Source organism: Canis aureus, chromosome 24 (assembly GCF_053574225.1).
Source record: "Canis aureus isolate CA01 chromosome 24, VMU_Caureus_v.1.0, whole genome shotgun sequence".
Taxonomy (NCBI): domain Eukaryota; kingdom Metazoa; phylum Chordata; class Mammalia; order Carnivora; family Canidae; genus Canis; species Canis aureus.
In genome coordinates, this window is record NC_135634.1 from 16,212,965 (window position 1) to 16,234,286 (window position 21,322).

At 40.0% G+C, this 21,322-nt stretch overlaps 1 protein-coding gene across 3 annotated transcripts in view; it reads left to right on the forward strand.

Moving 5' to 3' along the window:
* Positions 1-21,322, forward strand: part of SACS (sacsin molecular chaperone) — an 89,925-nt gene that overhangs the window by 48,670 nt on the left and 19,933 nt on the right. For all 3 annotated transcript variants that reach the window (XM_077868391.1, XM_077868393.1, XM_077868392.1), the window contains 4 exons: positions 7,278-7,389; positions 12,286-12,432; positions 14,734-16,216; positions 16,845-16,936. In XM_077868391.1, the coding sequence (XP_077724517.1) occupies positions 7,278-7,389; positions 12,286-12,432; positions 14,734-16,216; positions 16,845-16,936 (1,834 nt within the window). The remainder of the gene's footprint in view (positions 1-7,277; positions 7,390-12,285; positions 12,433-14,733; positions 16,217-16,844; positions 16,937-21,322) is intronic.

A 21,322-nucleotide genomic window follows, 5' to 3' on the forward strand; every position in this document is an offset into this window, starting at 1 on the left:
TTTTTTGGTTTCAGGAGTAGAATTTACTGATTCATCATCACTTATATATAAGATCCAGTGCTCATCCTAACAGGTGCCTTCCTTAATACCCAGCACCCATTTAGCCCATCCACCATTCAGTTCCTTCCATCAATCTTGTTTGTTCTCTATCATTGAGTCTTTTATGATTTGTTCTCTTTTTTTCTTTTCCCACACATTCATCTATTTTGTTTCTTAAATTCCATATATGAGTGAAATCATACAGTATTTGTCTTTCTCTGCCTGACTTGTTTCACTTAGCGTAATACACTCTAGCTCCATCTTTGGCATTGTAAATGGAAAGATTTCCTTCTTTATGCTGGCTGAGTAATATACCATTGTGTATATATATGCCCCATATCTTCTTTATCCATTCATCAGTCGATGAACACTCTCTCCATAGTTTGGCTGTTTTTGATAATGCTGCTATAAACAGTGGGGTGAATCTGTATTTTTTGTATCCTTTGGGAAATTCCTAGTAGTGCAATGGCTGCCTCTAGGGTAGTTAAAATTTTAACTTTTTGAGGAACCTCCACGCTGTTTTCCAGAGTGGCCACACCACTTTGCACTCCCACCAAGAGTGTAAGGGGGTTTCCCTTTATCATCCTTGCCAACTTCTCATTTTCTGAGCTGTTCATTTTAGCCATTCTGACAGGTGTGAGGTGGTATCTCATCATGGGCTTTTTTAAAGATTTTATTTATTTATTCATGAAAGACACAGAGAGAGGCAGAGACATAGGCAGAGGGAGAAGTCGGCTCCTCACAGGGAACCTGATGTAGGACTCAGTCCTTGGACCTCTGGGTCACGCTCTGAGCCAAAGGCAGATAGATGCTCAACCACTGAGCCACCCAGTTGTCCCTAATTGTGGTTTGATTTGTATTTCCCTAATGATGAGTGATGTTGAATATGTTTTCATGTGTCTGTTAGCCATCTGGACAAAAATGTCTAATTATGTCTTCTGCCCCTTTCTTACCTGGGTTGTTTTTTGGGTGTTGAGTTTGGTAAGTTCTTTATAGATTTTGGATACTAGCTCTTTATCTCATAGGTCATTTGCATTTCCCATTCCATATGTTGCCTTTTAGTTTTGCTGATTGTTTCCTTCGCTGTGCAGAAGCGTTTTATTTTGATGAAGTCCTGACAATTCATTTTTACTTTTGTTTCCCTTGCCTCTGGTGACATATCTATAAGTTGCTACAGCTGAGATCAAAAGGGTTGCTGCCTGTGTTCTCTGCTAGGATTTTGATGGTTTCCTGTCTCACTTTTAGGTCTTTGATCCATTTCAAATTTATTTTTGGATATGATGTAAGAAAGTGGTCCAGTTTCATTTTTCTGTATGTGGCTGTTCAGTTACCCCAGCACCATTTGTTGAAGAGACTGTTTTATTTCCATTGGATATTCTTTGCTTTTTTGTTGGGGATTAGTTGACCATATAGCTGTGGGTCCACTTTCTGGGTTTTCTGCTCTGTTTCATTGATCTCTGTGTCTGTTTTTGTGCCAGTGTCATACCATTTTGATGATCACAGCTTTGTAATAGTGCTCGGAGTTCAGAATCATGTTGCCTCCTGCTTTGCTTTTCTTTTTCAATATTACTTTGGCTATTTGGGGTGTTTTGTGGTTCCATATAAATTTTAGGATTGTTCCAGCTTTGTGAAAAATGCTGATGGTGGGGCTCCTGGGTGGCTCAGTTGGTTTAGTGTCTGAGTTTCAGCTCAGGCCACACTCTCAGGGTTATGAGATCAAGCCCTGCATCGGGCTCCGTGGCCGATGAGGATTCTGCTTGAGATTTTTCTCCCTCTCCCTTAACACCCCTCTCTCTGCTCACATGCGCACACATACTCTCTCTAAAATAAACACATCTTAAAAAAAGGCTGGTGGAATTTTGATAGGGATTGCATTAAATGTGTAGATAGCTTTGGGTGATAGAGACATTTTAACAATGTATGTTCTCTCAATCCATGAGCATGGATTTTTTCCCCCATTTCTCTGTGTCATCTTCAGTTTCTTTCATAAGTATTCTATGGTTTTCAGAGTACAGATCTTTTACGTCTTTGGTTAGGTTTGCTCCTAGGTATCTTACAGTTTTGGTGCAATTGTAAATGGGATCAATTCCTTAATTTCTCTTTCTGCTGCTTCATTATTGCTGTATAGAAATACATCAGATTTGCTTACATTGATTTTTATATCCTGTGACTTAGCTAAATTCACACATTAGTTCTAGCAATTTTTTGGTGGAGTCTTTTGGGTTTCCTACATAGAGAATCCTGTTGTTTGCAGATAGTGAACATTTGGCTTCTTCCTTGTCAGTTTGGATGCCTTTTATTTCTTTGTATTGTCTGATTGCTGAGGCTAAGACTTCCACTACTACGTTAAATAGTAATGGTGAAAGTGGACATCCCTGCCTTGTTCCTGACTGTAGAGGAAAAGCTGTCAGTTTTTTACCCATTGAGGATGATATTAGCTGTGGGTTTTTTGTATATGAGCTTGATGATGTTGAGGTGTGTTCCCTCTATCCTTACTTTGTTGAGGGTTTTTATCAAGAATGAATGCTGTATTTTGTCAAATGCATTTCTGCATCTATTAAGGAGGTCATATGGTTCTTATCCTTTCTTTTATTAATGTAGTGTGTCATATTGATTGATTTGTAAATATTAAACCAGCCCTGCAGCCCAGGAATAAATCCCTATTGGTTGTGGAGAATGATTCTTTTAATGTACTGTGAGATCCTATTAGCTAGCATCTTGTTGAGAATTTTTGCATCCATGTTCATCAGGGATATTGACTTTTAATTCTTTTTAATGAGGTCTTTGGTTTTAATCAAGGTAAACTCTGGCTTCAGAGTTTGGAAGTTTTCCTTCCATTTGTATTTTTTTGAACAGTTTAAAAACAATAGGTATTAACTCTTATTTAAATATCTGATAGAATTCCTTTGGGAAGCCGTCTGGCCCTGGACTTTCGTTTTTTGGGAGATTTTTGATTATTGATTTCAATTTCTTTGCTGGTTATGGGTCTGCTCAAATTTTCTATTTCTTTTGCAGTTTTGGTAGTTTGTACGTTTCTAGGAATTTGTCCGTTTCTTCTAGATTGCTGAGTTTGTTGGCACATAATTTTTCATAATATTCTCATAATTGTTTCTATTTCTGTGGTGTTGGTTCTCATCTCTCCTCTTTCATTTGTGGTTTTATTTATTTGGGCCCTTTCTCTTTGCTTTTGATAAGTCTGGCTAAGGGTTTATCAATTTTATTAATTCCTCCAAAGAACCAGCTCTTAGTTTCATTGATCTGTTTTTTTGTTTGTTTCTTTCTATATCATTTCTCTCTGCTTTAATCTTTATTATTTCCCTTCTTCTGTATTTAGGCTTTATTTGCTGTTGTTTGCTACTTCCTTTACACTAAAGTTAGGATGTGTGAGATTTTTCTTGCTTCTTGAGGAAGGCCTGTATTGCAATTTACTTCCCTTTTAGAACTGTGTTTGCTGTATCCCAAAGGTTCTGGACTGTCATTTTTTTTTTTTTTTAATTTTTATTTATTTACGAGAGACAAGAGAGAGCGAGCGGCAGAGACATAGGCAGAGAGAGGCAGTCTCCATGCAGGAGCCTGACGTGGGACTTGATCCCAGGACTCTAGGATCACACCCTGGGCCAAAGGCAGGCACTCAACCGCTGAGCCACCCAGGCATCCCTGGACTGTCATGTTTTAATTTTCATTTGCTTTTGTGTATTTTTAAATTTCTCCTTTAATTTTCTGGGTAATCTATTCATTCTTTAGTGGGATGTTCTTTAGTCCCATTTGTGATCTTTCCAAATTTTTTCTTGTGGTTGACTTCAGGTTTCATAGCATTGTGGTCTGAAAATATGCATGGGATGATCTCAGTCTTTTTCTACTGGTTGCAGCCTGATTTGTGACCTAGTATGTGATTTGTTCTGGAGAATGTTGCATATGCACTCAAAAAGAATGTGCATTCTGTTGCTATAGGATGAAATGCTTTGAATACATCTGTTAAGTCCCATCTGGTCTAGCATGTCATTCATAGCCACTGTTTTCTTGTTGATTTTCTGCTTAGATGATCTGTCCATTGATACAAGTGAGGTCTTAAAGTCCTCTTACTGTCATTGTATTATTATCAGCGAGTTCCTTTATGTTTGTTATTAATTGATTTATGTGTTTGGGTGCTTCCAAGTTGAGGGCATAAATATATACAGTTGTTAGATCCTCTTGATGGATAGACCCCTTAATTATGATATAATGCTCTTCTTCATCTTTTGTTACAGTCTTTAGTTTAAAATCTAGTTTATCTGATAAAAGTATCTACTTTGGCTATCTTTTGGCAGCCATTAGTGAGGTAGGTGTTTCTCTACCCCCTCACTTTCAGTCTGTAGGTGTCTTTAGGTTTAAAATGAGTCTCTTACAGGCAGCATATAGATGGGTCTTGTTTTTTGGTCCATGCTGGTACCCTGGGTCTTTTGATGGGAGCATTTACTTCATTTATATTCAGAGCGATTATTGACAGTAATTAATTTAGTGCCATTGTATTATTGGTAAAGTTGTTTCTGGAGATTTTCTCTGTTCCTTTCTAGTCTTTGTTGCTTTTGGTCTTTCTTTCCCACTTGAAGAGTCCCCTTTAATATTTCTTGCAGGGCTGGTTTAGTAGTCATGAACTTGTTTAGTTTTTGTTTGTCTAGGAAACTCTTCCTCTCTCCTATTCTGAATGAGAGCTGGATAGAGAATTCTGGGCTGCGTGTTTTTGCCATTCAGCAAATTGAATATACCACTGTCTTCTGGCCTGCCAGGTTTTTGGGGAGAGATCTGTGGTAAACCTGATCTGTTTCGCCTTATAAGTTAAGGACTTTTTTCCTCTTCTTTTAGGATTCTTTCTTTGTTTTGTGAATTTGATTAGGATTTTAATAATGACAGTAAATTGGAGCAATTTAAGTTCACATTTCAGAATAGGCATCAGTGGTTCACAGAAGGTTAGTTTGAAAACTTTTTTGCAAGGTTAATACCTTGGGACAGTAAAGATGGGAAGAGTGTGGTTATTGTGTTGTTGGGGTGACAGAGGTGAATGGAATATTTTTCTTTCTTTCTTCTTTTCTTAAGATTTTATTTATTTATTCATGAGAGTCAGGGAGAGAGAGAGGCAGAGATATAGGCAGAGGGAGAAGCAGGCTCTTCACAAGGAGCTTGATGCAGGACTTGATCCCAGATCCTGGGATCACACCCTGAGCTGAAGGTAGATGCTCAACCGCTGAACCACCCAGGCATCCCAAGAATACATTTTCAATGAAGATTTAGTTGGTGGTAATGGGAGTCGGGGCTCATCAGTTCATAAGTGAGTGAGTGAGGGCTGTGGGGATACAGGGCAATGGTCTGAGTGAGATCTTTGTACACCTTACAGTTAGGTAGCAAGCAGCTGATAGTCCTCCCAGGGTGTGTACTGTGTGTGCTGTGTGCGAGCCAGCTCAATATAATCTTGTTCTGTGGATACTGTAGTAGAATTCAGCCCTTGTAGGTTTAATTAATAGGAATCTTAGAAATACCTAGACCTAAATACCACTACCTTTCCGGATGTTTGTGGAAACAGGTCCACAGATATTTTACTGACTTGCCCAAAGTCATGTGCAAATTGGCACATTTATTGCCTCTTCTCAGAGTCAGTTTGAAAGCTATCCCTTGAGAAACAAGTATACTATCTTGTTTTTTGTTCAGCTGGAAACTGATAGTTGGGGTCTGAGACTTAGGATTTTATGTTCCATTTTCTTCATAACTGCTCCCTAAAATGCACATAAATCACAAATAGATACTCAAATGAAAACAAGATCCAACCTCGAAAGTCCTATCATTTTATAGGTAACATTGTGTTTTGCTACCCATTTAATTCTTTCTTCTGTCTTTTATATTATAAAGTCCTAATGTAAGTAAAATTGCTAATTTTTAGGAATTCTTTTAGACTAAATGCGATAGGGATTGGTCTTAAAAATCTTTTGAGAGATAGGCAGATGTATAAATAGCAGTTTGTAGCTGATGATGTAGATAAGGGCGTGGTTCAAAATTTCTTGTTCCAGGTTCAATAGCAGATGGGCTAGGACTCCTCAGCCTTTCAGTGTGCACTGGGTCAACTAACACCATACCATATCTCAAAACTAGCTCTCCACTTCTGCTCTGTCCCCTCACTCAGTCTTCTGTTGTCTCAGGGCCTGTGGGCACTGTGTCCCTTTCCTGTCTGGTAAAGGTTTTGCTGTTGGCATTGCCGTAGGATCAGTATAAGTTCTCCTCACTTCTTATCTGTCTTCACTGCTCCCTCCCCTCATTTAGGGTGAATAATACAAGGTGAATATAACCATTTGATTTGGTTTGATCTAAGTCAGAGCTCATCCAGGCAGTTGCCTTACTAAATTTAATCAAGGCCCAGAATAAGCAAGAAATATTTTCTTGAGTTCATTTCAAGTTTGATGATGATGGCATTGGCTTTAAGAGTTGGACTCTTATTTCAGAGTCTGGTGCTCCCTTCAAATGAACCAGCGCCCAACATGTTGTTGGTAGGCATGCCAAAGTGATAGGGCTTGTGAGACTGTGAGGATGTTTTTGCAGTTGCCAATGGGCGTGATTTTGCAGTTTGCTCTTTTCTTTCTATGTTGCGGAGGTGCGACCACTCATCCACCAAACAAATAACATTACTATCTTCTTTATGAGAAAGGAATGAGTCAGTTCTGACTGTGCAGACGCTTTCGGCTCTAGTACAGGGGAAAGACAGGTTCATCTCTCAACTTCTCAAGAATGCAGAATACTAGTGGGTACATTAAGACTGGTACATTTTTCCTAAGAGAAAGTTATCTTGGTTAGGAAGTGATAAATCGAAGTCTGTGTTTAGTCACTGCTTTGAGAATAAAGTACCTGTCCCAGAAAGAGAACAGTCTGCGCAGCTCTCGGAAATGGAATAATTTCTTTTGAATAAAGGCTTTGGGTAGATCATAAATAAGAGAGTTATAAATAGTCTCAGGATTTGTATTTGGAACTAGGAGATAGCAAGTCAAAAATCACATTTTAGGTGTATGATCAGAGAAAGACTCACAAGCTCTCAACCATATTCTCGATGCCTATGACAATTACTTGCAGTCATATCCCCACTGCATTTAAAGGTAATGATGCCAATAGTGAGTTTCTGTTACTTAAATACAATTACTTTTTAAATGTTATGGGTAAATTCAAAGATGGGTGGTGGATTACTGTATTATTAAATTTTTTTTGATATATTTCTTGATTAGGAACTAATTCAGAATGCAGAAGATGCGGGGGCCACGGAAGTTAAATTTTTATACGATGAAACTCAGTATGGAACGGAGACTCTTTGGTCAAAAGATATGGCACAATATCAGGGTAAGAGTCAATAATTAAGGACAAGTTTCATTTTTTGTGTTAACAGGTGATTTTTAGTGATTTACAGTACTCTGATACAGTCCGACTGCCATTTACTTGTCCCGCACTTCTTGGCATACTTAGTTCCACTTTTTCAGATGCATTTCTCTGCTTTTGATGGGTAGGAGTCCAAGTCAGTATCTTTAGAGAACAAAGTAAAAATCTTGAAACTCAAAGTAACAATGTAAATGCATGGGCCTCTCATTCTATTCAGTGAACTTGTGAGTTATATCATTAGGAGGACAGAAGGACACCCTTTCCACAAATATGCCACTTCTCTACATTTAGAAGGAAGTATTCTTTTCTACTTTTACGGTACCCTTGAGCTGTTTTGATGTGGGGTGGGAAGAAGGATTGAAGGAGATGAGGGAATAAGGATGATGAAAGGAAAGACAGTAAGAACCATGACCAGTAAACTGCTGGTTCCTTAGTCCTACTCTGACGTGCTGTGTTCAAAAAAATGTCTGTAACTGAGTGCAATGTAAAAGTCAATAGGATGATACACACGATACATACGACTACATGTGATTATATATAAGAGAATGACTACATATGATAGAAGATCATTGAAAATAAGGATTGGTTCAGATGTTCCTGAATAATACTTGTAAAGAGGTGTAAGTCATATATTTTTGAAAAGATGTTTTATGATTTAGGAGAGTAATCAACATTAATTGTTAAATACTTAAACGTTATCTATTTAACATTATAGCTGATACATTCATTCTTTAGTCAGATTTGTGATAGCCAAGTCACACTTGTTTGTTGTGTGAAGACAGGTTAGGTGAAGACAGACCTAATGCACCAGGAGGCTGCATTGTAGCCCTGACCCCTCCTGTCTTGGTGATGGGGGCAGGCTGTCTCTCTGCCATCGTTCAGTTTTATAATGAGAGGAGTACTAAGCCAGGAGTCCTGGTTCTAGGCTTCCCTGATTTATTGTAACCATCGTTGAAAGATACCAGGTGTGGATAGGAGGATCCTGGTCCTGCACAGGCCCTCCACAAGGCATGTCTCCACTGGGCACCGATTTACCTGCCCTCACTCTGATCCTCATATTTACTTATCATGATTAAATGGGTGGCCTGGCCCCCGCTTAATTTCAGTCTGCTCTCCTATACATGGTAATAAGAATAAAATCTGCCTCCAAGTTATTTTTTGGATAAATGAGCTCATTTGTGTGATACTTTTATGTTTGGTGTCACACTGATATTATGTGTATACCATAGAGTCATAAAGGTGACAGTGTGAGGAGATCCTAGAAATGTTTTGCATCAAACTCCTTCCTAAAGTCTATGATTTTTTGTTTCTAGCCTTGACTTCACTTCTTTTTTTTAAAAAAATATTTTAAACAAGATTATTTAACTGAATTTGTGAATAAGTGCAGTTGACCCTGGAAAATTGTAGGGGTAAGGGGTGCCAACCCCCGTGCAGTCAAAAATCTATGTGTAACTTCTGATTCCCCTAAAACTTAACTACCAACAGCCTACTGTTGACCAGAAGCATCTTATCCATAACATAGTAACCCGTAGTTTGTATACTATATGTATTATATACTATATTCTTACAATATGCTAAACTAGAGGAAAGAAAATGCAAAAAAAAATCATTAAAGAGAAAGAAAACACATTTATAACACTTATCAAAGAAAATTGTTGTGTAATCCACGCAATTCAAACCCGTGTTCAAGGGTTGGCTGTATTTAGAGAGAGTCTCTTCAAAGTATTTTCAGATGAACTGATTTAAAATGAACCTGGACACATAAAAGTAGTGAGAAATGATCTTTTATAGCTTTATGTAACATGAGGACCCTATACGCTCTTGCATATTTGAGATTGTCCTTCTCTTACGTTCAGATGTCAGTGTTCAGATGTCAGTGTTGTGTTAGCTGGTATCATCTTAGATCTTAGTTTTGTTTCCCTTTATTGATACTTAGTTATGCAGAAGAGAACTTTTCAGTTCACCTTGTTTTTGTTCTTTTTTATATAATCAGATGACAAAAGGCTCAGTCTGTCAAATTGAAATGCATAGGAATGAGGAGATCGCACCCATTTTCACACAATAAGGATTTCAGAGATGTGGTTAATGAAGAGACATAGTGAAGGAAGTGTGGAGAAGTCTTGGACTCCCAGCACCTCCCCTAGGTCCATTCATGCTGTGTGGGACACAGCTGGGCCTACAGTTAGCAGAGGTGGACTCTGAGTGATGCATGCAGGCCTTCTCCTGCACAAAAGGAGCTGTTTTAATCATAAAAAAGTTCATGTTTTTCTCTGATAATTAAATAGCTTGTGACTTTTTCAGGGAGTTCTGTCTCATAAATCTATAAATTCCAGGTTTACTTAAAATAAGGAGGTTCTGTAAGTACCCACTAGGCTCCCCTGCTAGCAGGTAGTGTTAGTGTGTTTGCCCAGAGATCTGTCATAAGCATTTATACAAGGAGATTTGGCTGGGTTCTCTCTCTCTCCCTATTCCCTTTTAAAAGGAGAAAGTAGATTGCGGGCCTGCTGCTAACCTTTCCTTCCTTCCTACATAACTTTTGTTTGAGAAAATTTTCTGAAGAGATTTATTTTGTTACTTCACTCTCAGAATCCAGAGGCACCCTTTCAATCAGGGTGGATTAGGATATTTTGGAATTGATCTGCAAGGTGGAGGTGGAGATTCAGTGAGATTCAAGATTAAATCTCCAGGATGAGTATGATTCCAGGATGAGTATAATCAGATAATTCCATGATTAAAATCGTGGACTAAGAACTGGATTATACCTGCTAGACGCAGGAGCCAGTGAACAGCGAAGCATCTAGCTGACTCGCCCAGTTGTCTGCTGGTTGAGGTGGGCTCGTCGGAGCGCCACCTGGTTCAGACACTGACTAGCCCCTGTGTAAGGCATGCTCCAGAAGCCAGTGTACAGGGCAGTTCCATGATAGTTCCTGGCAGTTCCGGGTGACGGGTGGTTGTCACCTGTCTCCTTCCTGCTAGGAGCTCACTGACGGTGTTGGACGGGAGACGGTTTTGGTGCGTCAGTAAGGCTTGGAGAAGGAGGATGTGAGGAGGAAATTCTTATTTATGAGAAGTACTACTTTGTTTGAATTTGTAAGAACCTGCATCTATTGTTTTGTAATTTGACAAATGTTTTGTAAAAGCAGCTGGGCAGCAAAGGGTTTTCGGGTTGACAGTGGGAAGGAAGGGAGGTCTTCCTTCAGGCGGGTAGCTCTGCTCTGCTCCTGGCAATGTTAGTGGCGTGTTCGCTGCTGGATTTCTGATTCCCTTCCGTAGCCCTTCCAGTTACACAGGTTCTCTCCAGATTCTGGTCTCGGTGTTCGGCGTTGTGAGTTTCTGTGGTTCCCGTTTCTGTGTCTTCATAGGTATTTTTAGTGGAGGTTTGGAGTTGGCAGGACCAGACACTGTTCACCAGATGCCACTCTCGACTGGCTGTCGTTGGCTATCATTGGCTAATAGGATACTTACTGTATTAAGATTCCTGTAGTAATATCTTGCTAATTGTAAGTACTCACCGCGTTGGGTACCACCCATGACTCCAACAGGAACAGGATCTGACCGTTCAGGCGTTGACTCTGTGCTAGGTGTTGTGCTTGGCCCTCCTTTGTACTGTGTCATTTGAGCTCCCACACTTCTTCGCAACGCAGTACTGTTCTCCTTACTTTATAGATGAGCAGACGAGGAGACTGAGCCTTCAAGACTTCCTTTCGCCTGAAGTGATGCAGGTGGTAACGGTAGAGCTGGGTCTGAAATCCAGCGTCTGTTTCAGCTACCACATGCTCCTCCTCGGAAAGGCCTCGCAGTCTGGGCGACTCTCCTGTCCATTCTTACACTATTTGACACACAGCACCAGGCCATTTTTGTAAAACAGGCAGGGGCCAGTGTCCCCGTATCTGAGCTCGAATTTATAGGCGAGTGAAGAGAAGCTTCTGGGGGAGCTGGGAGGGCTCTCTTTGTTCATGTGGGTGAGAGTTCCACAGGTTTCTTCACTTTGTAAGAATTCATCGAGCTGTACACTTAGGATCTTTGCACTTCATTGTATGTTATATTTCAGTAACTCTTTAAAAGAACAGTGTTTTAAATATGATGAATTACTATAATTAAACATATTCAAAGAATGTTAGAGATTCTGAAGTTTCAAAAGGGTGTTTTAAAAGTATTTTGAATTATCAATTCACATTTTAAATTCAAATATTTTGAGTTTTAATGATGACTTTTTAAAGGAATGTTTTGGAGACAGGGTAGTATTATTCCAAAGTGCTGATTTTAAAATCTGTCACATTAATGATTGTTTTAGTTATACAGGTAATGGCTTGTACAGAAAAAATCCAGAGGCTGACAAAAACAAGTTGATTGTTTATTATTATTATTCAGGATTATTTTTCTCCATATGAAATAATACATTAATAAGGTTTTTTAAAATAGCAAGTCTCCTTAGTACATTTATAGGTTATTCCATTTACAAAAAAAAATTAAATATGCCATTTAGGAATAAATTTTGTATAGTAATAGTATACTGTGATTAATTTCCTTGTTTGCTCTGTGGTTTGGATGTCTAAGGATCATAGCATCCTTAATTTTTCCTTTTTGGAGTTTTGGCCAGCAATATTTTTTTCTTTCTGCTAGCGATTTTTACCATTAAGTTTGTGTTTTTATTTTTATTATGAAAATTGGAATTATAGTGTAAAATCCGGTAATTCTATTCACTTCTCTTATCTTCTACGGAATAAGCAGTTTTATGTAGGGGAAGCTCTTGAAAGAGGACTGAATGCCATGGCTTACTTCTTTCTGAATACCTGCGTGTGTATTTTACTTTTAAAAATTTTTTATTATGTTTCTATGCATGTGCATTTTAACACCCAGGGCCAGCTCTGTATGTATACAACAATGCAGTTTTCACTCCAGAGGACTGGCATGGCATTCAGGAAATAGCAAGAAGTAGGAAAAAGGACGACCCCCTGAAGGTTGGAAGATTTGGAATTGGATTTAATTCTGTCTATCATATAACAGGTATAGTATTTGGTTTTTCAGTCATGGTTGTGAAAATTATTTTAACCTGTCTTTTGTAATTTATTTGGTTAACTTTGGAGATGATACTGTTTTAAAAGGCATCTTTTTCAAATTCTCTGGCAGCAGCAAGGAGTATGCCAGTGAAATACCAATGTGTTTTGAGTTTTCTAAAGTTGCCATGGTCAGCATACCAAAGTTTCCTCATGTGATGCTAAAAGTTAATGTCATGATCTGGTGGGCTCAGTGTAATAGTATATATTAATCCATTTTATATGAGATTTGAAACGTAGCTCTTGAAATGCCTACACAAATTGTTTCTGCTCTAAAAAATTTTACACTGAATATCTTTGAGTCAGACAAACTGATTTTCACAGATTTTCTTGTACATATCTTTAAATACTAGGAGATTAAAGAGAAAGTATAATGCTCAGTAGTATTGAATAACAAAGTGAAGATCTTTGATTCTGGTTTCTCAACAATTTCCTCATAAAAATTTTGCTCTTTTTAAACTTTTGAGTATTGTAAAGATTACTTTTAAATCATGCTTGTTTCTAGAAAGAATATGAGGAGTCTGGTTCAGAGTTACATAAGAAGTGCTTGAAACTCTTCCTGTAGATATCTCTAAGATGGCTATTCTTCCAGAGTCAAAGCAACCAGTATTTACCATAGTTTGTGATAAAAAGTTTTTTGTGGAATTGGCACTTGGCTGTGGTTTAGTTTCAAACTCTGCATTTTGAACTTGCAAAAGAGAGACTGAGCTAGCTGGCAGAGCTATAGCTATAGCTTGGGTGACCATATAGTTTATTGTTCAAACTGGGACACCTGTCAGAGTGGAAGAGGGTGGATGGTATCATTCCCTAACAGCTGACCTGAATTGGGGCTGTCCTTGGCAAGTGGGACATTGAGTCACCCCCATTATAAGGTTGGTTTTAGTAAGCCTATATTTTTATTGCATTTACATTATTATAGTATATTGTATAACACAAATATATTAAATTTATGTCACAATTATACATGAACGTTAACGTTGATGTGTTCAACCATTTTCGAGTTACCCCTCAGGTGTGTGACATGTGGAAGTTTTAAAATTTTATAGGGGCATGCTTGTGAGTTGCCTAAACGTGGAGACTGTTGTGCAGGAATGATTTTGTAGTCAGAGAGTCTAGCTGACTGTGAACGTCTGCATATCTCTGGATGTTCCTTGCTTGAGAATGAGCATGTTGATGTCGGACAGTATTAACTGGAGTGCTGTTCTATAATCTGAGAATTTGCAAAGGTCATGCGTTATGCTTTACAACCATCAGGAGTCTCTGACATAATTTCAGTGAAAATTATTTTAATAATTTTGGAGTGCAGACACGATGTAAAGGGAGTGTAGCCCAGAGTGCCATCCCACCACATTGTTGATCGATTGAGTGGCTGGGTTGGTGGATGTCACATTTCCTACTTAAAATATCTGAAATTTTAGGGGTCCGTGGTTGTGACGGCTCTGCCTTATGTGGATAACCTTAAATATTAAAGGTGCTAAAGGTGCATGAAGCTTTGATGCTAAAGTCAGCATGTGAGGCAAAACCTGTCAAAACTTATAAGGACTTGAAGTCCTTATGAAGGCACCATGGTGAAGAATTTCTCTAAGTAGAGAGCACCTGACACATCTAGTTTCTCTGCCAGTGTCTCCGTATTCTGTCTGTGGTTGAGAAATAAGCGAAATAGTTGCTCTTGGCTTTAGGAGCCATACTATACAAAAAATGTGTCTTGAGCAGCACTGGGTTTAGGTTCTGCATGGTGAGGTGTGCTCAGTGTGAGAAGCACAGGGGTGGAGGCCACCTGGGGGGCTTGTGAACACTCACTCCAGGGCCTTTGCTAACTGAGTTACATGGTGGGCAGAGTCACCTGTGCTGTGATTTCTCTCCCCCTCTTTTCAGAGAATCTGAGTAAAATTTTTATTTTGAGCATAGGATGCAACTCTTTTGTATAGTTGTGTTCAGGTGGCTGTGGAGGCTGAGTACAAATATACAGATACCCTTTACATATTTAATAGTTTAGTAGGTATTTCACAGTAATCATTTCAGGTTTCTCTGCCTGGTACTGACTGATTCAAAAGCGAAATTACTATATTTCATATGCAGAGAATTACATTTCTGAAGCTAAATTTAGTTTGTTATTAGATAAATCTGTGTTAAAGTCACTTTATGGTTTATGCTTTTCCACATATGATATCTTGATAGTAGCTATGCATCATAGTTACAGCTGTCCATTAAATTTCAGCATCAATCATGACTGTTGAATTTTTCTTTACAGATGTTCCTTGTATCTTTAGTGGTGATCAGATTGGGATGCTAGATCCTCATCAAACGCTTTTTGGTCCACATGAATCAGGCCAATGTTGGAATCTCAAAGATGACAGCAAAGAAATTAGTGAACTTTCGGACCAGTTTGCGCCATTTATTGGCATTTTTGGAAGCACCAAGGAAACGTTTGTAAATGCCAATTTTCCAGGAACGTTTTTCCGTTTCCCTCTTCGCCTACAGCCCTCCCAGCTTAGTAGTAACCTCTACAATAAGCAGAAGGTTCTTGAGTTGTTTGACTCCTTCAGGGCAGATGCAGACACAGTGCTGCTCTTCCTGAAGAGTGTGCAGGATGTCTCCTTACATGTCCGAGAGGCCGATGGAACTGAGAAACTGGTGTTTAGGGTGACTGCTAGTGAAAATAAGGCCCTGAAACATGAGCGGCCCAATTCTGTAAAGATCCTGGAAACTGCAATAAGTAACTATTGTAGAAAGATTCCAAGCAATAGCATCACCTGTGTCACATATCACATAAACATAGTTTTAGAAGATGAGAGCACTAAGGACGCGCAGAAAACATCGTGGCTGGTCTGTAACAGTGTGGGCGGGCGAGGGATTAGCGGTAAACTTGATTCTCTAGCTGATGAACTGAAGTTTGTCCCAATCATTGGAATAGCCATGTCTTTATCGAGAGATGATGAAGAAAAAGGAGCAACAGCTGATTTCTCAGGAAAAGCCTTCTGTTTTCTGCCTTTGCCGCCAGGTGAGGAGAGCAAAACAGGCCTTCCCGTTCATATCAGTGGGTTCTTTGGCCTGACTGACAATCGCAGAAGCATCAAGTGGCGAGAGCTGGACCAGTGGAGAGACCCTGCAGCCCTGTGGAATGAGTTTCTTGTCATGACTGTTGTCCCTAAAGCCTATGCGACTCTCATCTTAGATTCCATAAAACGTCTGGAGACCGAAAGGAGCTCCGATTTTCCCTTGTCAGTTGACCTCATCTATAAGCTTTGGCCTGATGTGAGCAAGGTCAGGGTGCACTGGCAGCCGGTGTTAGAGCCTCTGTTTAACGAGCTGTTCCAGAACGCAGTCATGTATTCCCTTAGCAACCAGTGGGTCAAGTTGGAGCAGGCTTACTTCTCGGAACTGGACGAAAGTTGGGAATGCACGAAAAGTGTGCTCAGCTACCTCCAGAGCTCAGGGAAGCATATTGTCAAGGTTCCCGCCAACCTCGCTGCTGCCGTTCAGCTCGCTGCCTCCAGTGCCAAACCTGTGAGGAAGGTGACTCCCGCCTGGGTGCGGCAGGTTTTGAGGAAGTCTGCGCACCCCGGTGGTGCCCAAGACAAGCTTCACCTTCTGGAATTCGTGCTTTCTGACCAGGCCTATAGTGAACTTCTGGGCTTAGAGCTGCTGCCTTTACAAAATGGAAATTTTGTGCCCTTCTCCTCATCCGTATCAGATCAAGATGTTATTTATATTACCTCAGAAGACTATCCAAGGTAGAGCTCATGCTTCTGCAGTGCTCGTTCCCTTGAGGGCCCCTCCCCGCTTCCTCTCTCCCCCTCCCTCCCTCTCCTTTATTGTGAAATCCATTGTTCATCCATGTAGATGTTGTAGTCAGGAAGACTTTTGCAGAAATCCTTTGTTAAACTATGGTAAGGCACATTTTTACATCCTAAAGTGAAAAAGCATTGAAATGTTGGTCAGCCAGAAACGTACTGAACAGGTGTTTCTCTTGGAAATCTCAGTAACAGGACCCTGAAAACAATGGTTATAAAGTACTAATGATAACGAAGTAAGATGTGTCTATAATGAATTATTTTGATGACATTTAATGAGGATAGTACATTAATTTAACTGAGGATGTGTATGTCATCTCAGAAAATAAAGGTGATTTTATCTAAGATGTTTAGACTACTTGGACTTGGATATGGTGCATGAGGCCACCATATTTTAAAGTGAAGCCTAAGTAATATTCAATCAAAAAAGTATTATAGTGTGATTTGGTATGTGCATTATAATTCTATGTAAAATAGAACATTTAACTGACTTGAAATTACAAAATTGAATTACTTTACCTTAGAATCGTTAGAAGGTTATAATTGCTGTGTTCCTTTCACTTTTTAGGTCCCTTTTCCCAGGTCTTGAAGGAAGGTTCATTTTGGATAGCTTGAAGCCTCACCTCATCGCTGCTTTAAAGGAAGCTGCCCAAACCCGAGGTATTATAGTTGTTCTGTTGTTTTTTTAAATAAACCTATTGCTAAAAATATTAAGTTTTTATAATTTTTCTTTGAAGTTGAGCCAATATGAAATTGCCAAGAGTTTTCCATTCTAGACCTGTAAGTTAGCAATTTCAGTTGGTTCAATCTAACGTAATTGTTAGATTTTAAGGCATTTCAGTACTAGATTCTAAAAGAGTCCAAAAGTCGGGTATTGTATTTCAGAACCTCTTCTGTCATGGGAGGGTGGTGTACACATATGGTAATTTCTTACACAACTTTTAATGCTTTCCCATTTCCTTTCTCACATGCACACCTAAGTCTCCCATTTTGTAGCCCGGATAGTAGTAGCACAGATGTTGTTGATTGGGTTGCATAGAGACGAAGAGGAAAGTTTGATTCCAGGTCAGAAGCTCATGTGTGTGGGGAGCTTTGGTCTTGCACCTGCCAGCTTTGTGTCACCCGTACCACCCTGTCCTCAGAGTTCTTGTGACCATGCTGGGTCGGCTCCAGGTCTGCACTGCCTCCAGCTGCAGACACATGAAAGTGTCAGGAAAGGGGACTCTTGAGGTCTTGGCAAAGGATGTCCTTTATTGAGAATTCTTTTTAGGGAGAGACAGAGTGATTTGGGAGAAAAAAATCACCATGGTTCTCAGTTTAATAGTATCTTTCAACTTTTGTGAGCATCCTTGCCCTTATTAAACCATTGCTTGAGCTCTTTCTTTCTAAGTCAGATATTGCCCTGAAAAATTCTGGGTTTGTCCCATTGTTTAAGGTTAGAAAGCACATTTTTTGTGGCATTGTCTTTTATTGCATCTGCTCTTTTCTTCTGAAGGAAAATGACTAAAGGAAAGTTGCTGGTCATTGTACATCTTGACTCATTTAAATAAAAGTGAAAGGAGTTGGGATGGGGGAAGCGAGCTAAGGATGAGCCCAGGCGAGACCCAAGGAAGAGGAATCTGCAGTGCTGTTACCATAAGGATCTATAACTGTGAGCAAGGAATTGGATGTGGATCTTTCCACTATCCAGATTATTCACTGAATTGGGAATGGTCATCTTCAAAGCCTTTGAGGGAGTCTAAACTTGGATTCCTATAACCCTACTGTTCTTTTCTCCAAAGTTTTAGAAATCCTTATTTTTCAGAATCTGTATGACAGTCTCTTTTAAAAACTGCACATTGCAATATAATGTACATACAGAAGAGTACATGTCATAAATGTAGGTTCAGTGCACTTAAGATTTTATTTATTCATGAAAGACACAGAGAGGCAGAGACACAGGCAGAGGGAAAGCAGGCTCCCTGCAAAGAGGCCAGTGTGGGACTATCCCAGGACCCTGGGATTACGCCCTGAGCTGAAGGTAGACGCTCAATTGCTGAGCCACCCAGGTGCCCCTCAGTGCAGTTTTATAAACCAAATACATGTAGATCAAAACCCAGAAGATTGCCCACACCCATACTCTGCCTCTCTGGTCCTAACCACTCCCACCGTGATCCTGGAGTCTAGTAGCACAGATTAGCTCAGCTAGTTACTGTGCTTTCTGAAAGGGGAAATCATGCGATATGTGCCGTGTCTGTTTCTCTGACTTCCTCTTATGTTTGTGAGATCCATCCAGGGTAGCTGAGTTATAGATCATTCTTTCTCATTGTGTGTTATATTACTTTCTTTTGGAGAGAATGTTTTTGTTAAGGGCTAGTAGTTTCTCAGGTGGATATGGATTTGGAAATCAGCCCAGTTATTCAAGTTTTTTAGAACCAAATCAGGTGAAAAGGGTACAAATCCAACAGAATAATACTGCTTTAACTGGAAACTTTTTAGATACCATGTGGCACAGGGCATGGCCACAACCTGCCTGTTCATCCTTAAGTGGGAGTACCTGTTGTTATATTTTTGGGGAAGAGTTAAGTTTATACATTTACTGACATAATTTGACATTTTTGTAAAGTTGTGTCTTTGTACTTTGGGTATCTACTTTGGATTCTGATTTGTTTTTTGGAATTATACCATAAGCACTGTTTTTTCTCTGGTTCTTTGTTAATTTTCTCTGGACTGTTACACTAGATGGGACATGTTGACTGTTTTTGCTTGTCACCCATAATGTATAGCTTGGTTCTCCCAGACATTATCTTCAAGGTCACTTTTCTTTATCTCAGTTAAAGTGTATGCTACCATTCTCATGATTATTAAGTAATCCTAACCTCTGGCCTTTTCAGTATTTTATCTGGCCCATGGGTGATAGGTGCCTGCCTCCTGGGCATCTTCCCTATTATTTTTGTACAATTAGTTCCAGGCAAAAAGTAATTTTTCATACTAGTTTGTTGCCTTTAACAGTTTTAACGTTTGGGGGGTATTATGATGTAGAGCCTGATGAGGATCCAGTAAGTTAAACCCTTGCTTTGTTTTTCTGAGAGCTGAGTTGGTAAAGAGATGCCCTGAGAGGAGTCCAGCAGATAAACGTCACAGATCACCTCTGACGTCCTGATAATTCTGGTAGTGGAGATCATGGCTGGGGACAGTGGCTTGCTTCTGCCCTTGATCCAGAATCATCCAGATCAGCTCACTGGTCTATGCACAGGCCGCGTGGAAGACTCCAGGCTGTCCTACATGGGTCCTGCCCTGCACAGCGCAGTGTGGGGGAGAACCCCCCCGCCCCCCAGGCTTCCTAGAAACGTGCAGATTCTTTTTCTGAAGTTACCAGTCAGATCAGTCATTCCGCTGTCGGATGGCGTGGGGCAAATGGAGGGGATGAGTGAGTGTTGGAGGGGAGAGGCCGTGTCATTTTTATAGAGCTCCCTTCATGTGGTGGGGAGCATCACACATGTACAACATTTGAGTTTGTATTTAGTATTTTAATTTTTTACCCTATATAATGGTTATGTGGCTGTTTTGCTGACATACAGACTGTGGACTTCTGTTTATTCACTATCAGTAACAAGTGGTTGCCTGGTTTTGAAAGTGCTGTTGCATGGAATTGTAACATGAGGTATTTTTTCTCTGCAGTGGGTGCTTCTCTGACTCCAGAGCTCTGATAGAATCTGTCTCATTTGATAGTGGTACTTGTATCACATTTAGAGTCCTGAGCTAAATATTGAGTAACTGCTTTTGCTTTCACCGTTTGCCTCTACTGCCCCTTTGCTGTTAGCATGAAACATGTTTCTGTGTATCCCATTTTGGGGAAAACAGAACAGACTTGACTTTGATTACCTTTCTTGTATTCTGTCCTGGTCCATGGTCCAGCTTCTAGAAAGAATAGGATATGCCTATGGTCTGTACCTCCTCCTCATCTGTTAGCACGGCAGATGAGCCTTTGCTTCTGCTAGATTTCCAATAAAATTGCCAGGCTGAGGTCACCAGTTAATGACTTTTTTATTGTTAAATCCAGTGGACTTATGTGGTTGCTTTTACCTAATCTCCGTGAAGCTTAGAGGATGCTGCTCATGTCCTTTCTGAGCTCCTTGGCTTCATGACACCATTCTCTTTTAGTGTCTTTATGCTTCTTTGCCTGCTTCCTGGAGTTATTTGTGAATCCCTACTCCTGAATTTACCCCTTGAATATGGACTAGTGTGGGGGCTCTTAGCTCTTCCATTTCGCTCTCACTCTGTCTCCCCACACAGCCCACACCCCTGCCACCATACCTGAGGAAGGACTGCCACATCTCCAGTTGCCACCCCAGTGATGAGAGGGGCACTGTGGTATAGTGGTTACATGCCTGGTTCACACCTGATTCCTCCACTGTGTGACTTTGGATAAATTAGCCAACCTCTCTGAGCCCTGTTTTCTAATCAGTAACATGGTAATATAATAACCTCCTTCATGAGAGTCTAGGTGAGGCCCTCAAGATTTAATGACATCAAATGCAAGATTGCTTTATTACAAAGTTAATGAAATGAGATACGAGATGAATCAAGGATGGCAGGCAGTCACAACTTTCTAATTGAGTTTGGTCCAGTTTTGCAGTATTGCAGCAGGGCAGATCATTGGAAGGTGTTGTCGTGGTACATTACTCATCCTGGTCATTACTTGGGCAATCGCGTGGTACAGATGTCATATAAGGATACTGATGAAGTGGCTGCTGTTATCATTTTGCACTTGGAGCTCTATGAGTATCTCAGAATCAACATTTTCCTGACTTGAGTCCTTGTCCTATCCTGAAATCTCTTTGCCCTGCTTCCTGGCTCTCTCTTCTTTGGCTGTCACCATTGTAGCATAGGTCCCTCCTCACAGATTCCTCACCCTTCACTGGGTCATGTCCCTCCCCTGCTCGGCATTCCCAGTGGACGCGGATTCTTTCAGGATGGACCTAGTATTGTTTGTGTTGGCAACAGGGCTTTCCCTGATTGTAAACTTGCCATCTCGTTGGCTTTGGTTCATTTACTGTCCCCCTC